Genomic DNA, 18,716 nt, shown 5'->3' with positions numbered 1-18,716 from the left:
TCAACTGGAGTATTCTGTTCAGTTCTGGACGCCACATTTCAGGAGAGATGTGGACAAATCGGAGAAAGTCCAGAGAAGAACACAAAAAATGATCAACGGTCTAGAAAACATGACCTATGAGGGAAGATTAAAAAAAAATTGGGTTTGTTCAGTCTGGAGAAGAGAAGACTGAGAGGGGACATAAAAGGTTGTTACAAGGAGGAGGGAGGAAAACTGTTCTCCTTAACCTCTGAGGATAGGACAAGAAGCAATGAGCTTAAATTGCAGCAAGGGTGGTTTAGGCTGGACATTAGGAAAAACTTCCTAACTGTCAGGGTGGTTAAGCATGGAATAAATTGCCTAGGGAGTTATGGAATCTCCATCATTGGAGATTTTTAAGAGCAGGTTAGACAAACACCTGTCAGGGATGGTCTAGATAATATTTAGTCCTGCCATGAGTGCAGGGGACTGGACTAGATGACCTCTCGAGGTCCCTTCCAGTCCTATGCCTCTGTGATTTTATTATCTCCACAGATAGAAAACAACTGTAGGACATGGCTAGCAGGAACCACACAGTTGTGATACAGTTCTTCTTGGTGGCTTTTTCCAACATCCTGGAGCTCCAAGTTTCACTTTTTCTTTCTGGTGCTGCTGTTGTACCTCACCACCATGGTGGGCAACATCCTCCTCATCACGATCATGGTGGTGGACCCTGCCCTTCAGTCCCCCATGTATTTCTTCCTTTGGAATTTGTCCTTTCTGGAAATGGGTTATACTTCGTCCACTACCCCCAAGATGCTGGTGAACTTATTCTCTGAGGACAAGAGTATTTCCTTCCTGGGCTGTGCCACACAGATGTATTTCTTCTCCTTCCTGGGGATCACTGAGTGTTGCCTGCTGGCTGCCATGGCATATGACTGTTACATGGCCATATGTCAACCACTGCGCTACACGACCATGATGATCAGAGGTGTGTGTCTCCAGCTCTCAAGTGTGTCCTGGCTCATCAGGGTGCTGGTGGGAGTCGGGCAGACAACTTTCATATTCCCTCTGTCCTACTGTGCGCCTATTAGCATCAACCACTTCTTCTGCAACCTGCCCCCGCTGCTGAATTTGGCCTGCACGGATACCTACAGGAATGAAATAGCTGTTTACACCATCTCTGCCACCTTCATCATGGTCCCCTTCCTGCTCATCCTTGTATCCTACATCCGTATCCTCCACGCTATCCTCACTATTCCGTCAGTCGCGGGCAGGAGCAAAACTTTCTCCACCTGCTCCTCCCACCTCATCGTGGTGACCTTGTTTTTCGGGTCTGGCATCGTGAATATCTGAAGCCCAAATCCAGCTACTCACTCGGCAGCGACAAACTGCTTTCCCTGTTCTACTCAGTGGTGTCTCCAATGCTGAACCCTTTGATCTACAGCCTGAGGAACAAGGAGGTAAAGGAAGCCCTGAGAAGGGTGATGGCCAGAAAAATATTTATTTGAAAAGTGGGGGGAAAATATTATTTTAATAGTCTTGTGATGGATTTGGAGTTGCCTGTTGTAGCCTGATCTATGAATCGTATATTAATTATATTGATTACTTAAGAATTCCCAGTTATCACTCTGAGGTATTGAAGGTTCTTGTCCCAGTATCAGGCCCAGTGTAATTAAAGTTACTGTTCAGTTGGGAACGCCGATGTCCACGGTTGCAACACTCACACTTTAGGAACCCTTCTGTCTTTGTAATCGTTTATTAATACATTCAGCAAAGTCACAAACACTCTAACCCAGCAAGGTAGACTGAAATAATACATACTGTACATCTGAACATCCATATACTCCCACCATCCCTTGCACAACAACCAGAAATGTTAGCCATTATCTTCCTCATCACCATCACCTTTCTCATTAGCACCAGTGGCCATCATCCTGGCACCTTCCAAGGGGTACATCTCTCTCTCCCCCTGCACACAGGCTGGGATACAACTTTTATAATATGTTATGTCAGGGGTAGTCAATAGGTGGACTGCGGGCCAAATCCGGACTGCCAGATGTTTTTGAATGGACTTCAAAATCTTTTAAATTACTTGTTGTTGTTATTATTGTTACTGTGGTGTGAAAAAAATAAATGCTAAAGCGAGCTCTATGGGCTACCCTGTAGCAGTCTGTGAATACTGTATGATGCTTGTCTGAATATTGTACAGATGTTTTTGTATGCACCTATTGGGTTAATTCAACAGCCGGGTGTTCAGGAAACGACCTAGGAAGATGGACAATAGCTCAGAGAAGAGCTCCTCTGCAAACACCAAGGACAATTAACGGTGACATGCTACCTCTGCCCACCCATGGTGGGCCTGCTAGCCCAGCTTTCCCAGGACTGCATCCCTCCTAAATAGAGGAGAGCGTGGTTTGTTGAGATGGTTTAGAGGGTGCAATTGCCTCCTGACCTCCAGAGGCTGGGGGGTTCTTCGAGGAAGCATAGCCTGCCTTGTCTCTTGCTGTGCTGTGTTCCTATGGTTGAGATTAAACAACACTGTTTTAAGAAGGCTGTTTTGGGTCACTGTTATCACCGCAGGTCACGGGTCCCCAAGTGGACATGCACTTGTACCGAGTCCAGTCAGACCTGCTGAGTAATGCTGGATGATTTTAAATTTGGTTTAGAAAGAGCTCAGCAGACCCTGGCTTGCCAGACCTCACCCACTGATTGTCAAATTTCTCAGATTTACTGTAAAAGAAAAAATAATAATGCAGCCAGCTCTTGGGTGGGGGAGAGAGCAGCTTTGGGGGATGCCACAAAATGAGAGAATGATTTTGCAAGGTTTTGAGAAAGACGTGGCTGAACAGAGATCAGCTTTCAGAAGAGCAAGGGAACCTGCCAAGCAGCGAGGGCTCAAATATTTGATAAAGTTTCCAGCTCAGTTTCATGTCAGGGCTCGTGAGGAAGTGCATCAGTTCCAAAAGCCACAAGGCTTGGAACATTTTGTAACTAGCCTAAAATGAATCAAGTCCCTGTTCTGTTCTAAACCACGTTTACTTGGCCTCCGTTGATGATATTGCAGTCTTCAGAAATGCATGGGCAGGGCACAAGGCTCACAGAGAAATTGTGCTGAAGAGACTCAAAGGGTTTGTCCCCTGCAAAGAGAAACCCATGGCTGGCCCATGCCAGCTGACTCAGGCTCGCAGGGCTCGGCTTGTGGGGCTGTTTCATTGCAGTGTAGACTTCTGGGCTCAGGCTGGAGTCCAAGCTCTGGGACCCTCCAATCTTGCCGGGTCCTAGAGCCTGTGTTCTAGCCTGAGCCTGGAAGTCTACACTGCAATGAAACAGCCTCACAAGCCCGAGTCGGCTGGCATGGGCCAGCTGCGGGTGTCTAATTGCTGTATAGACATACCCAAAGGTGCCGGTCTCACAGTAAAAGTGTCAAAATGCAAGATGGGGCGAAAGTCCCTTATCCAGGCCATTGGCAGGACAGGGCCAGATTTGCCAGAAACCCTTACAAGTGGACTCCATTGTTAACTGGCCTGTACCCTGAACCAAAAAGCAAATTCAGTCTTTTAGAGGCTTGCCGAATTATTACCAAAGACTCGTGGAAGGTTTCAGCAACATTGCGACTGTGATGACAGACGTCTGCAAAAAGACACAGCCTGCCAAGGTGGTTTTGACTACAGCCTGTCAGGAGGGCTTTGCTCAAGTGAAAAGACTTCTGTCAGCGACACTGGCTCTAGCCGGTCCAAATTTCGATAAAAGGTTTGAACTCTGCACAGATTCATCAAGTACAGGCCTGGGAGCCGCACTGATACAAGCAGGCAAGGGCGATAAGAAGCGTCCTATTGCTTTCTTTAAGTAAACAACTGACCCATCACTGAACAAAATTACTCAGTCATCAAAAGGAAATATGCAGTTGTGGGGCAACTAAGGCTATAGCTACTGCCCAGGAAGTTCAGAGTCCTAACAGACCATTCTCCACTGGCAGGGCTTCACGGAAGAGAAGGTACCAGCTCCAGACTGCAACGCTGGAGTCCAGACATTCATGAGTACGGTATGGAAACTGCACACGTGAAGGGCAAGGAAAATGTGTGACAGAAGCACTGTCCAGGCACGAGGGTTCTGAGGCAACGCATGTGGATTAGCCAGTGGCTAACCCTACTGCCTCAGTGAGAGTGGGGGAGGTGTGAGCCAGGAATCCCGTGGTGCCAAGCGGCAGAGGGGTTGCCTAGGGTTTTACGGGAAGACCCTGAGTTGGATATCTGTATAACTCTTCACCCAATGGTGGCATGTGAGGTCTCTACCAAGAGCCGGCAGCCCACTAGGCATCCTAATCGGTGTGAAATGTGGGTGTGGATAATATTGAAGGAGTCATGTGTCCATACTCAAAACAATGTCTTTAAGGTCTTGGCCTTAAGGCAGGTCATGTGGGTCGGAGGTGTTCCTACCAGGCAGTGGGTAACTGTGACCTTAAGAGCCCCTGAGTCAGCAAAGGGCCCTCTAGACTGTAACTCGCAACAGGACTGACACACTCACTACACTCAACACACTGTTGTCGTCATGTGTATCTAAGCGGTGTCACGTTAGGTATCGTATGCAAAATGGTGACGCTGCTACCGAAAATCCTTGTGTTCTGTGTGTATGGGTTGTGTATAGCAAGTTATGTATATGTGAGGGAAATATGTTCTTAAAATGGCATTTGGAGGCCGTACAGAATCCAGGTCTGCCCTAGACAAAGGAATATGGATTTACCTGTCTTATCAGCTTAATTACAGGGAGAGGACAATAAAAGGACATTTCCATATAAGGTAAACAAAGCAATCAAGCTAATGAGTGATGGAGGAAACAATGTAGTGAGCATACTGGGGGTCCGAATCTGCACCTCAAGGAAATCTTTCTAACTCGTGAGACAGACAATGGACTTTGGAAAATACAAGCAGGAGCAAAAAGCCATTCTAGTTAACCCTCAATTTGGGGACAAAGATAACAGCACCCTCTGATTCTGTGGAAGTTGGATCCCTGGCCTGGAGGGCTAAAGATGCTGGTAACTTGATGTGAGTGAGAAAACTGCTTAGGCAAAGATTGTAACTTATTAAGATTTAAGTTTTAGTCACTAGAAAGCATGGTTTGGTTTGGTTTGTTTGTAACCAGACCTGTATCTTTTTTCTCTTGCTTAGTATCATTTACATTTCTGTTCTTTGTTAATAAACTTATCCTTAGTTTTACTATGAACCAATTCGGTGCTGTGATCTTGAAGTGAAGTGTGAGTTGTCAGCTAAACTAACAGTCTGGTGTGTGCGCTGCCTCTTTGGAATCAGTGAACTCAATAATTTCTGAGTGTGCAGTGACAGGGACTAGACACTGCAGGGATATGTCTTTGGGGAACTCAGGAACTGGAGGTCAGTGATGGCTACCTGCAAGGCAAGGTTAAGATTGGCAGAATCTTGAGGCGTTCACTATGAAGCAGTCAGATGGGTGTGGGAGGGAGCAACACACAGTCTAACCTCCAGCAAAGCTCATTCTTGCTAAAGCGGAGGGGTGACACAGTGGCTTATAGTTCTGGGTTCCCTGAGCAGACCCTTATCTCCCTGTCTGGACAGGCAGGCATTGTGTATTGTACGCCTCTCAGTGTAGGCCTATTTGCATACTGAGCCAGATGCAAATTAAGAGAGTGCAAAATCTACAAAGTAAATCTGCAGGGTGAAACAAAGAGTGTGTGGGGGGGTGTCCTTTTTGTGAATAGGATCAAAGGATTGGGCTGGTGTATCAGGGAGTGCAAAGAAACTCACTGAGTCCTTCACCTGGGAGAAAAAGTGACTGGTCATTTGTTTCATGAAAGCAGGGTCTCAGCCAGCCTGACTGTAAGCGCTGCAAGGATCCAGGGTGAGAAATACTCTACAAGACACAAGAGTATCTTGGGAATTAAGTCTAGGCTCTAGAATGTATGTTATGTATATAACCCTTTGTTTCCATTACTTCTACTTTCTGCTATTTGGATCTCTGTGCTTTGTTCAATTAACATCTACTTGTTTAAACTATAAACGTATCTAAGTGCTGTGTGTTAAGCGGAGCGGTGCTCTAAGGTAGAACTGATAAGCTGGGCTTCACTGATCCTTTGGGAGCAGCCAATCTGTGACTACCGCAAGTGTCCAGTGGACAATGGGCTGGATGCTCCAGGGAGATGCTCGGGGGTTGGAGAGTGTCTATCACTAACCTGCAGAGTGACAGTGGGGCCTGCATAGGCCTAGGGGGAGTGCATGTGTTGCCCTTGGTCGGTGGAGATGGGGCATTGACCCCCGGCAGGCACAGTCAGGGTCAAGAGGTTGTGTCAGTTTTATTACGGTAGCACCTAGAAACTCTATTCACCCAAAATGACTTGCCCAAATTGTGGGAGTTGTGAAAAGAACTCAGTGCCCTACAGTGCAAGGTACCATCAGCAAGGATACTGGATGGTAGCACACTTTTTTTCTCCCCAACATTCTTCTCAAGGCCGCCTGCACCCCTTTGTTCCTCAGGCTGTAGATAACGGGGTTCAGCCTGGGCGTGAGGACAATGTACACCAGGCCGAATGGCCTGTCTCTGTCCCCTCCATAACTTGACTTGGGTCAGAAATTGATAACACTCACGGATCCATAGAATACAGTCACCACCACGAGGTGTGAGGAGCAGGTGGAGAAGGCTTTGCGCCTTCCCTCAGCAGAAGACATCTTGAGGATGATGTGGGCATAAGACACAAGGATCAGCAGGCCAGGGGCCATGACCGCCAACACGACCACCACAAATATCTCCACCTTGTTCAGGTAGATGTCGGCGCAGGCCAGCTTCAGAAGAGGGGGGATGCACCACAAGAAGTGGTGAATCTCAAATCACTAACATCTGGGTCAGAGGAGCAATGGGTCAGAGGAGACTTAAGTGTATAAAATAATGAATGGTGTAGAGGCGGTAGATTAGGCTCTTCTCTTCTCCCTGTCTCATAACACAAGAACAAGGGGACTGTGACCCAGGAACCCCTTTGGTGCCAAGTGGCAGAGGGCATAGGTTTTTACAGCGATCCATTGGGTTGGATATCTGCATAATACCAAAGGGTGACATGTGAGATTACGAAGAGCCAGCTGCCCACTGGTCATCATAATCACTGCAAAATGTATGTACGGATAAATTTAAGGAGTTATGGTATCTATACTAGGCAAAGAAAAAGACTAAATCCTTCACTTGGGAGGCAACTGACAGTGTATTTGCTTCAGGAACCCTGGGTCATGGCCAGGGCTAGCTGTAATGCTCTGCAAGCATTTTGGGGTGAGCAATATTCTGCAAGACGTGAGAGTCTCCTGTTAATCAAGTCTGGGCTCCAGAACGCAGGGTATGATTTTGTTTTATATGTAACCATTTGTTCCCAATACTTTTACTTGCTGCTACTTGACTCTCTGTGGTTCGGTAAATAACGTCAGACTTCTTTTGACTGTAACCATTTCTTAGTGCTGTGTGTCAAGCAGAGCCATGATCTGAGGTGGACCTGGCTCGGGTGTTGGAGCGAGCCTGTCGCTAACCTGTACAGTAACAGCGGGGCCTGCATAGGCCTAGAAGGGAGTGCTTGTGTCACCCATGACCAGTGGATTTGGGGAGCTGACCCCCGGCAGGCACAGACTTGACTTCCCCACGCTAAGGGCAGGTGGCAGTGGGTACCGCACAACCCCAGGCACCCACAAGAAACATCACAGGGACATACAATAAAATTAAAAGATGGCAAATTCTGAACCAATAAATACCTTTTCTTACGATGTGTGATTAGACTGTAATCATGAAAGCGGGACTGGGCATTTGTATGGCTAACAAGAATAGCCAGAGTTATCATATGTAATGATGATAATATTTATTACTCTAAGCAGCAGGTTGTTTTTCTCTAGGGACCAGACAGAGACTCTCAGTTCTTCTGCTGCAAAAACAAGACAACCCTGAGTAGAGGCTGAGGACATTAGGTTTGAAACCACCCCACACACAATGTGTATCCCCATGTCGGGTAAAGACTGTGTATCATTACCCCTTTTTGACCAGAGTGGCAAGGCAAAGTTTGGAGCCATGGGGATGTCCCCACTGGAAGTAGAAATTGATGGAGTCTGGTATTTTCTTTGATCTGATTTATTGACAAGGAATGTACAAAGTCCAACTTCTCTGAATGCATGAGGAACCAAGAACAAAAGGAGCAGCTTCTTTGCTTACTGCCCCAAGTCTCGTTAGCCACCTTATTAGATCCAAACACTCACTTTTTCCAGGCTCGCACTGGGCTACTGCTTGGCTTTTTTCCCCTCTAGCGCGCTCTCTCTCTCTCAGCAAAGCCCTTCTGCCCACTCAGTCCAAATTCCTGGGCAAGTCCACACACCTCTTAAGCAGAAGCCCCTTCCCCCGCCTAAGATTAACTCATCCTGACAGGTATGTGACTAGAAGGGTGTGTTCACACATCAGTTAGAATACGTGTTTTAACTCAACCATAACGAGGTTTCATCCAGCTCATTACAACATCCCCCACCTCAGCGGAGGCTCGTGCTAGTCACCCAGGCTTGGCCCCACCCTACAATGTTCACCCAGCTATTTTTAGCACGCTAGCACAAGCCCTGCTAGGAGGAGTCTGCCTGCCTAGGCTGGGAGGCTCACCTTCAGCTGCCGTGTAGACGTACCCTCAATGGTTCAACTACTGTCATGCCTTCAATTAGTTCCTGTGTATTAATTTGAATCGGAGTCCTAAGAATTCAAGTACTACTCAATGGGTAGAATTTTCAAAAGCGCCCAAGTGACCTCAGAGCCTGCGTTCCCCTTTCAGAAGGCCCTAAGGACTGGGGAATCTCTGTCACATTGAAAGTCAATGTGATTATGCTTCTAAGTCAGCTAGGCACTTTTGGAAATTTTACCCCATGTGCTTCAGGATGAAAGATGCTGGCACTTGTCAAATATGTCATGACTAGCATTTCCTCCATGCCTAACTGCTGTTTTTTTTTACTTGACATTGGTTTTGTTGTTTGTTGCTGCTGCTGTAGCAAAGAGGTTGTGTCAACAAAAATCATTCACATCATTTATTTTACTTTGTTAGCCATTAATCTGGGTCTTGGGGAATGTCTACACTGCAAAGTAAGCCCAAACTCAGACTCAGGCTCGAGGATTTCAGTCTGACAAACGCACATTCAACCGCCATTCTACACCTACTGAGAATGTAATTAAACCTCCTTTTGCCAGGGCCTCTGTGATCAGGATCCTGTTTCATAAGCCCAGGCAAAAGGGGGTACATGGGATCCCCTAGAATAACCGTGGGAACAATGACTCCATTTATGACATTGTCATTTGGAATAGTGTTTCGGCCTGTCCATTAAGGTAGACGCCTGGCTGGCGGAAAACCCTGGCATCATGAACTTTTCCCGTGCAGCCCACGTTGGCGTCCATAAATTGCCCTCTGTGGTCCCCAAGGGCCTGCATGCCCATGGAGTAGTACCCTTTGCAGTGTAGGTACTCCTGCTCCTTGAGGAGGGCAAGCAATGGGCTCATGAGTCCCATCAGTGGCCCCAGTGCAGTGGGGAAACCCCATTCTTTCCAAGCCAGCAGTTACTTCGGGGATATTGTTTATGCCCTCACCTTTGGATAAACCACACACCTGATCGCCTCAGAAACCTCGGCCACCACTTTACCGTCCAGTCAACTTTCCAACCCCAAACTGGTTAGCAACGGACCTGTAGGACTCTGGGGTGTAGAAACCCACTTTTGAACAGGAATGGCTTCCTTCGCGTATATGTCATGGTGCTGAAGGGTCTGGGCAAGCTGCTCACAAGGCTCCAGAAATCTAGCTTTCTTCATGAGCAAGTTCTAGTCATCCCAGATCCGCATGACTATGGGGTCCCACTGGTCTGTGCTCGTGGCCCTGCTCCAGAAGCGCCGGTCTACACAGGGGGCATCAGCAGCTCTCCCGAGAGCTGTGAGCACCATCAGCCAGTTTGAGTCTGACAGGTCTGTTTCACCCCCCGCCCCCCGACAGGTGCCTTCTTCAGCAGGTCAGAAAATGCCCCCGAAACGTCCACCAGCACTTCATGGACTCTCTGCCCATTGCCTGAAACAGGAGCGAAAGCACAAGCAAGACAAGTGCTTCAAACGCTGACTCCTCCCTGTTGCTGGCTCCAGCCGTCAGGCACGTGTAGACTCAAAAGACAGCTCGGCCGGATGCCTTGGCAGGATGCAACAGCTTCCGGTAAAGTGCCACGGGATGGACAGTCAAGTTTTCCCACAGGACATCACAAAGGGCTAGAACGGCTACCGCTGGGGAGGGTGCTAGGAAACCTGGCACAGGCTGGTTTGACTTAGGTTTGCGTAGTGCAGCACAGATGCCTGAGCACTGGTGTGAGGCCCGGGTCCAGAAATTCTAAATCTTAGCTTAATATGCAGTGTGACAAAGTGGGACTGTTCTTAATGTTTCCTCTGAATAGTGTGGGGGTGCCTCAGTTTCCCCTAGGCAGTTCTTAAGTATCTAGATGGTGGGTTAAGGGTGTATGATCATTGCAGAGCCCTAGAGGGCAGGTGTGTGCAGGGGTCTGGACACAGAGAATGGCCGACACCCTGTTTCCTGGTAACTGATGGCTGGGCCCTTCCCCCCTGTAAAGGGAGAGCTAAAGGGGTTGGAGAACAAAGGAATCAGGTGACCTCCTGGCCCAGGAAAGGAACAAAGCCCAGAGGAGGAGGGGCTGGAGGGAGTTTCAGTTTGGGGCTGCTGGGGAGTGGAGTGAAGTACAGACGTGGTTGTCTGGCTCACTGCCTCCCAGAATGGACCCAGCTGAGGGGTCCTGGTCTCTGCACCTACAAGCTCTGTTTTAGACCATGTTCCTGTCGTCTAATAAACCTCTGTTTTACTGGCTGGCTGAGCGTCACGTCTGACTGTGAAGTTGGGGTACAGGACCCTCTGGCTTCCCCAGGACCCCGCCTGGGCGGACTCGCTGTGGGAAGCGCACGGAGGGGCAGAGGATGCTGAATGCTCCGAGGTCAGACCCAGGAAGGTGGAAGCTGTGTGAGCTGCGTGTCCTGCAGACAGTCTGCTCCCAGAGAGGAGACTGCCCCAGAGTCCTGACTGGCTTCGTAGGGAGCAGTTCCAGAGCATCGCCCAGGGCCTCCGTGAAGACTGGCGGCAGCGGTGGGATGTAGTGCACCCCGTGGATGGCGCTTCCTGCAGTAAGTGACTGGGGAGCAGTAAAACAAAGGGGGTTTGACGAGGACCAGGCATGCTGAAGGCTCAGAGAGGAGCGGTTTCAGGGGGCGGTTAACCCCTGGGAGTGTGACCAGAGAGAAGGACTGTGCAGTAATGGGGTCCCCCTGGGGACTGTGGTGAGCAGTCTCAGGGGCGGAGGAGCCTGCGGCTTGGCCCTTGGAGAAAGAAGGACTTTTGCAGTAACAGGGTTTCCCTGGGGATTGCAGCGAGCAGTCCAAGGGGCGGAGAAGTCTGCAGCTCGACCCTGGCAAAGAGGTGGTGACCTGGAGAAGGGCTGGCACACTAGGGGTTCTCCCTGGAAACCATGGGGAGCTGAGAGCACACAGGCCTGTGAGTCCGCAACAACTTGGGAAGAGCGGAGTGATGGCCTGTCACTATCTCCTTAAGAAGGACATAGTAACCCTGTGCAGAAAGAGAAGGTTGAGCATTGGAAAGTTCACCAAAGCACAAAGAAAAGGAGTATGCGTCCGATGAAGTGAGCTGTAGCTCACGAAAGCTTATGCTCAAATAAATTGGTGAGTCTCTAAGGTGCCACAAGTCCTCCTTTTCTTTTTACGAATGCAGACTAACACGGCTGTTGCTCTGAAACCCACCAAAGCACAGTTAATCGTGCAGCTGGAGGAGGAGGATCGCTCTAAGGGACAGATTCCTGACCCCAACTGGGGCTATAGCAGGATCTGGGAGCAGCTGGAGTAGTAGCCAGGCATCCTCAAGACTCCAGTCCCCAACCAGACGAGGGTCTTCACGATCGGGTTCCCCATCCGGGGATCGGAGACGGACGGGATTGGAGCTGAGTCTGAGAGAGCAAGAGGACTGTGAGAGACAGCGAGAGTCCAAGAAAGAGCTGCAGAAGCAGCAGCAGCAGGAACTGGCGATGGTGGAGCAGAGAGGCAGAAGGGACCTCCCGGGGGTGGGTGGGGATAGACCCCGGGGTGCCAGTTCCGCAGGGAACCTTGAGAATCATTTGCTGCCCCTGGTTAAGGAGTGGGGGGATGTGGATGCCCACCTCACTGCCTTTGAGCAGGCTGGTGATTTGAACCAGGGGGACCCTGCGGAAAAGCCCCGGTGTCTAGCTCCCTTGCAGGGCCCCAAGGCCATAGGCTCCGTCAGCCAGATGAGTGGGGTGGTGGACAGGCTCCCACTTCTCACCCCTACCTATATGTCTGTGTGGAGTTTCCTGGGGCCAGGCCCCTCGGACCTCCAGTGGGAACGGAAGGTGATGGTCAGTGGGGAGACATTCCTGGGGTGGCGAGATCCTGGGGCAGAGAGAACTGTTGTCAGGCCCGTGGTGGTGCAGCCTCAGATGCTGAGGGGCTGTGTGAGGGTCCCAGGGATGAAGCCCCTCTCCCTCCCTATGGCCCAGATTCCTGTGCAGACCTAGGAGGGGTGGGGCTGGCTGGTCGTTGGGGTTCCCCAGGATACCAGCTGCGAGACCCTGTTGTGGGGTGACTGTGTCTCTTTGAGACAGGATCCAGGCCCTGCTCCTGTAACTGCCAAGGGTTTGAATTTGAATCCAGGGAACCAATTGGTGGAGAGGGAAATGGTCAGTGAAAATGCAGATGACCTGGCTGGCAGCAGGGAGGAGCTGCTAGGCTCAGGCTACCTGCATGCCTGTAACCAGCCCCTGGGGCTGAGTGGGACCGAGAGATGCTCCCCGCCCCCTTGCACACCGGAGAGGGGGCTCACGCTGGCTCTGATGCAGTGAGGAAAGCAGCGAGCTTGCTGCCTACTCCACTGGGACGGCAAGGGCAGAGCTGAGCACAGTGGAACCTGAGACCCCAGCTGAGTGGGGGGAGACACAGGCAGGGCAGGGTATCTGTTGGGAGTGGCAAGGTGCTTGGTAAGAAAAGTCTGGATGAGCCAAGGCAGCCTTGTGAGCTGATGGCTTTGTCTAGTCAGAAGTGTGGAAGCCGAGGAGAGTGGAAGATGAGTGTCCCTGGACCTTACCTGTTAGCTGGGTGGAGAAGTGTGACAGTGAAGGAAACATGCCTGTGTCTGTCAGGGGTATTGACTTGCCTATGGAGGGAGCTAACCTGATCTCCAAGCAGTTGTCTGTGACCAGCCTTGTGTGCTGGGACCAGGGGAATGAGATCCCACGCTGTGTGTCTGGTAAAGGAGAAAGTGTGTCCGGCTCTTCTTTGTCTGTGGAGCAGACAGAAGGGGCCTTTCGGCCTGTGATGGTTGAGAATACTGCAGTTGTCTCAGAGTTGGTTCTGGATTCAGCTAAAGCCCAGGAAGGGAATGGTCCTAAGTTTGTGTCTGCTAGGGAGAATGGCCCTGTAACTAGGTCGCATCCAGTCCGTGTCTATGTAAAATGCCAGAACCCAGACAATTCTGATGCTTGTATTTTGCCTGTTGCTAGTGGGTGGCAAAGGGAAGGAGAATGCTTCTCACCTTTCATCTAGGAAGTCTGTAAGTTTGCCTGAAAGGGGATTGTGTCGGAATCTGCCTGACGGGCCAGAGGTAATTCTGGATGTAAGTGAGACCCAGAAAGAGTCTGTTGTTGCTCAGGAAAGTGTTCCTCTAGAGCAAGCCCTAGGTAAAGAGGGTAAGAGCAAAAAGAAAAGGAGTACTTGTGGCACCTTAGAGACTAACCAATTTATTTGAGCATGAGCTTTCGTGAGCTACAGCTCACTTCATCGGAATTTCTGTGAAGGGTGAATTGTTGCATAGAAAAGCCCCTAGGGAAAGGAGTCCTTATGGAGTCTTTGCAAGCAGTTTACTGCAGCTGAAGAGTGTGAAAGTGATTTAATCAAGAAAGTTTCAGTTCCTAACAGCCAGAAGTTTTCTGTTGTGAATGAAGCCCCTGACTTTCCTGTTGAAAGATCCAGTGTGGATAGCTTTGAGAAGGTCTCAGATGAAGTGAAAGCCGTTAAGAAAGTTAAACAGTCCTATCACCAAGTGGCTGTGTTTGGCCAGATTGTTGGGGGAGACAAGGTTGTTGAGAAAGGAATGTCTCCATGCTAGTTCTGTAAGTGAACAGTATGTGGCCCAGGTCAATATGGGGGCTCTTAACCAAGAGAGCCTGAATGGCAGTCCTCCAGACTGGAGCGCTGGGAGAAGACCCGATCCCAGTTTGACCCCCAGGGGTTTTGGGGTGGCCAAAGGGCACAGGCCGCATAAACTTTCCCACATGCGGCCTGCGAGTGCTATCGTCCACCCCCGACCTAAGGGAGGGCGTGAAACTGGAAGGGCCTGGTGTAACTCCCACCAAGGAATGGGAGAGATGCTGGGGCATCTATGGGAATGTTGGTGGCTTCGAACTTCCCCAGGTCACCGGCTAAAGTGACCCCGCTCAGTTCGATCTTGAAGGGGGGAGAGATGTGACGAAGTGGGACTGTTCTTAATGGTTCCTCTTGAATAGAGTGGGGGTGCCTCAGTTTCCCCTAGGCAGTTCTTAAGTATCTAGGTGGTGGGATAAGGGTGTATGATCAGTGCAGAGCCCTAGAGGGCAGGTGTGTGCAGGGGTCTGGACACAGAGAATGTCTGACACCCTGTTTCCTGGCAACTGTTGGCCTGGGCCCTTCCCCCCTGCAAGGTGAGAACTAAAGGGTTGGAGAACAAAGGAATCAGGTGACCTCCTGGCCCGGGAAAGGAACAAAGCCCGGAGGAGGAGGGTCTGGAGGGAGTTTTCAGTTTTGATGCTGGCTGGGGACTTGGAGTGAAGTGCAGACGTGGTTGTCTGGCTCACTGACCCCCAAAATGGACCCAGCTGAGGGGTCCTGGTCTCTGCACCTACAAGCTCTGTTTTGGACCATGTTCCTGTCATCTAATAAACCTTCTGTTTTACTGGCTGGCTGAGAGTCACGTCTGACTGCGGAGTTGGGGTGCAGGACACTCTGGCTTCCCCAGGACAACGCCTGGGCGGACTGGCTGTCAGAAGCGCACGGAGGGGCAGGGGATGCTGAATGCTCCGAGGTCAGACCCAGGAAGGTGGAAGCTATGTGAGCTGCGTGTCCTACAGACAGTCTGCTCCCAGAAAGGAGACTTCCCCAGAGTCCTGACTGGCTTCGTAGGGAGCAGTTCCAGAACATCGCCCGAGGACTCCGTGACACCCTGTCCAAGGGATGGACCCCTTTCTCCAAGACCAGGGAGGTGGCAGAGCACAGACTGTTTTATGACATATACGAAACCTTTGCTGGTCAGCCCTGAACTCTGAATTCCATGATTCATCTTCTTCTGACACTTAATTGCTTTTCTATTTTAGCTGTAGCGATTCTTCAGACGCTCGGGCAAAAGGCAATCCCGCTTCCACATGGCACGTCAATTTCTCACTCTCTAAAGTGGGGATAATCCTGGCCCACATTCAGAAAGTGGTTGATCTTCTCTCTTTCTTCCCAAGTCCCTGCCCTCCTTGCCCAGCCCCGGCCTCTGTCCTGTTCCCCAAACTTCCATGCCCATGTGAGTGCCTGTCTCACCCCCACCTCAACCTGCAAGGTCTCCTGCCAGCAAAGAAAAGCTGCTCCCGGATCTGGAGCTGCATTCACATGTCCTGAGGGCTGTCCTGCACCACGGTCACCATGGGCAGGTAGGTCATCAACCTCCATCTGTGCCCCAGGTGCAGGCTGGCCTCTGGTTCCTGCTCTCTCAGGCACCTGGAGATGCTGAAATAGGGCTGGGGTTGGCGGAGCAGGAGAACACCCCATGAGGTTAAGAAAAGGCAGTGAGAGCCTTTTCCTTCCCTGGGAGATTAAGGTGTCCCTCTGTGGGGACTCCCTTCCTGGCAGATACTGTGCTTTCGTTCCTGGACACTAACAGGAGGCTCAGCTCCCAACCCTAGCAGCTTGGCTGTTCCATTCCCTACTGTGTACCGAAACTGCCTTTAAAGGACTATCCGAGCCCCTCCCAGGCCTGCTCCCATTGCGGGTCTCTCTCCTGGCTGAGCACAGGCTGTCCTTATATCACCCACCAGGCATGGATCCTAGTCACATGCTGCTCCTTCTCATGTGACCCCTGCACTTATTCCCTTCACCTGGGGAGAGGTTCAGTTCAGCTACTACCCCTTTCATGGCCATCTCACCCTGGGAAAGCCTGAAACTGGAAACCTGTGCTCCAACAGTAACTGTTTGCTAGGAAAGGTGCTGAAGACACAATGGAAGAGGAAATCCTTTGGACTGGATTGAAATTATATCAAAGGAAAGTGAATGAGAGAAAATGACCAGCATTATCCTCCGAGCGAAAGAAATAATTGAAGGTCAGAAAGGACCATTCTGTCCATCTTCTGTGTAACACAGGCCTTAGAACGGCACCGAGTGCTTCCTCCAGAAAACCCATGACATGGGACTGAGCCAGAGCACATCTTCTGGAAAGACATCGACATGCATTAGAACCAGCTGGTCAGAAACAATCTTTCTTCTGCAGCGATGTGAAGTTAAAGGGCAGGGAGAAGAAGAAAACCTCGACTCGGGTTGTTACTGGAGCTGAAGCAGAGAGGCCAGGACAAACACGGCTAGGGGCCAGGACTAACTATCAGAAGATCTGCCGTTTTCTCTTCCTGGCTCTTTGACCATGAGCAAATCTCTTTCCTTCTGTGTGCCTCAGTTTCCACAACTATAAATAAAGCTACTCAAGGTTATGTTTTTTTCTCTCCTGTTTTGCAAGCTGGGGCACTTAGATACATTTGGGGCCTGCTATGGTGCCAGTCTAGAGTGTATCTGTAAGCTGATGACCCCCACATGTAGATCAGACCCGATGGATAACACAAGCTCCTAAGGACAGGCTTCAGAGTAGCAGCCATGTTAGTCTGTATTCGCAAAAAGAAAAGGAGTACTTGTGGCACCTTAGAGACTAACCAATTTATTTGAGCATAAGCTTTCGTGAGCTACAGATCACTTCATCGGATGCCTCTAAGGTGCCAAAAGTACTCCTTTTCTTTTTACAAGCTCCTAAGTTTGTTCTGTGCTTAGCCCCAAGGGAGCAGTTGGGCTGGGTGGCCTTTTCTTGCTGTGCTGTGTGGAGCAGGTTCTGGGCACTAGGGATATAAAGAGACTCTCAAGGACTAATTCTTGAAAATAAATATCAATGAACTGCACCCCAGTATAAAATCACTGCTGCTAACATTGGTGGGTGATAAAATCATAGCAGAGTGGAATTAATGATGAGGAGAGGGCAGTGACACAGAGCAATCGGATCCCTTGATAAGCTGGAGCCATTCAAAGAAAACAAGTTGGAAAAGAACCAATTGAAGGGTCCTATACCTACCAACAAAGCATGCAGGCCACACCTACAGAAGGGGGAAGTGTATCCAGGAAAGCACTGACTGTGAAGAGGATTTAGGGGCCATGCTAGGCAAGCCATTCAACATGAGCACCCAGGGGGATACTGTGGTGGACAGGGCTAAAGCCATCATTAAATGTATGAAAAGAGCAGTGAGGAGCATAGGGAGGTGACACACTATGAGGAAGACTGATCATGGAATACTGTATCCAGTCTTGGCTTCCACCTTTGAAAAAAGATTTGGAAATATTGGAGTTGGGGCAGCAAAAAGCAATGAAACATTTTGAGGGCTGGAGAAAAATGCCTGCCAGTGAGCTATTGAAAGAGCTCAGCCTGTTTAGATGATAAAAAAGATCGGGAGGTGACGTCATTGAAGTGTTGAAGTGACTTCATGGAGAGAAAATATCGGGTATTAAAGGGCTCATTAATCTAGCCAAGAAAAGCATAACAAGACCCAGTGGCTGGAAACTTAAAAGAAACCAATTTGTATTCGAAAGAGGGCACACATATTCAACGGTGAGGATGAATCACCAAAGGAACAAACTAGAAAGGGATGTGGTGGGAATTCCCCACCTCTTGATGTCTTCTAATGAAGATGAGATGCCTTTCTGGAACGTCTGCAGTCAAAAACTAGCTACTATTCTCTCCAGAAAGCATGTGATATGCAGGGGGTGAGATGACATGCTCTAATTGTCTCTTCTGTTCATAAAGTCTGCTCATTTATGAAAAACTGAGCGTAGCATGGGGAGAAGCCTCTGATGTTTTACTGTGTTTGGCTTGAGCCCCGAACAATGAACGCTCATTGCGTGGGGTGATCCAGGGGAAGCGGCTGAAACATCCAGTGTGGCTGGACAGGGGCAGGACATCAGCACTGCAAGGGAGGGGTGGGTGTGGCAGTGACATCACAAGGGCCTTTGGCAGGACCTCAGCCGATTGGACAAAGGTGGTGGGGAGGCGATGACCTCACAGAGAGATCTTGACATCAGCCAGGCAGGACAGGGGTGCAGGACAGGGGCAACCTCGGAGATCTCTGTGGCTTTGCTTCAGCACGTCTCCTTCTCGAGGTCTCTCCTGGAGGACTGAGAGAGCATTCACTTGCACGTACGTGAGCGCAAGGAGGACCCTCTTCGGAGTTTTCTCCTATTCTTTTAGTGGTTTTGCTCGAAAACAGACGTCCCTGTATAGAAGGTAAGAGCCTCAGAGAGGTTTGGAACCTGTTCAGTCTGATCCATCAGGAGCCGGCTGACTTTTAGGAAAGGAAAACACTAGATTGTGGGGGCAGCATTTTATTTGCGACCTAGGACTTTGTCCCTTCCAA

The 18,716-nt window shown here is 49.8% G+C and overlaps 1 protein-coding gene across 1 annotated transcript; it reads left to right on the top strand.

The window, feature by feature from the left end:
• Positions 1-533: 533 nt before the first annotated feature.
• Positions 534-4,476, top strand: LOC140904849 (olfactory receptor 10C1-like). The gene is given in 4 exon segments (XM_073327163.1): positions 534-614; positions 616-1,303; positions 1,306-1,442; positions 4,354-4,476. Coding segments are annotated over 4 exon segments (1,029 nt in total).
• The last annotated feature ends 14,240 nt before the right edge of the window (positions 4,477-18,716 follow it).

This window comes from Lepidochelys kempii, unplaced genomic scaffold (assembly GCF_965140265.1).
Source record: "Lepidochelys kempii isolate rLepKem1 unplaced genomic scaffold, rLepKem1.hap2 scaffold_95, whole genome shotgun sequence".
Taxonomy (NCBI): domain Eukaryota; kingdom Metazoa; phylum Chordata; order Testudines; family Cheloniidae; genus Lepidochelys; species Lepidochelys kempii.
The sequence above is the reverse complement of the archived record's forward strand: the minus strand, read 5'-3'. Positions and strand labels throughout refer to the sequence as shown.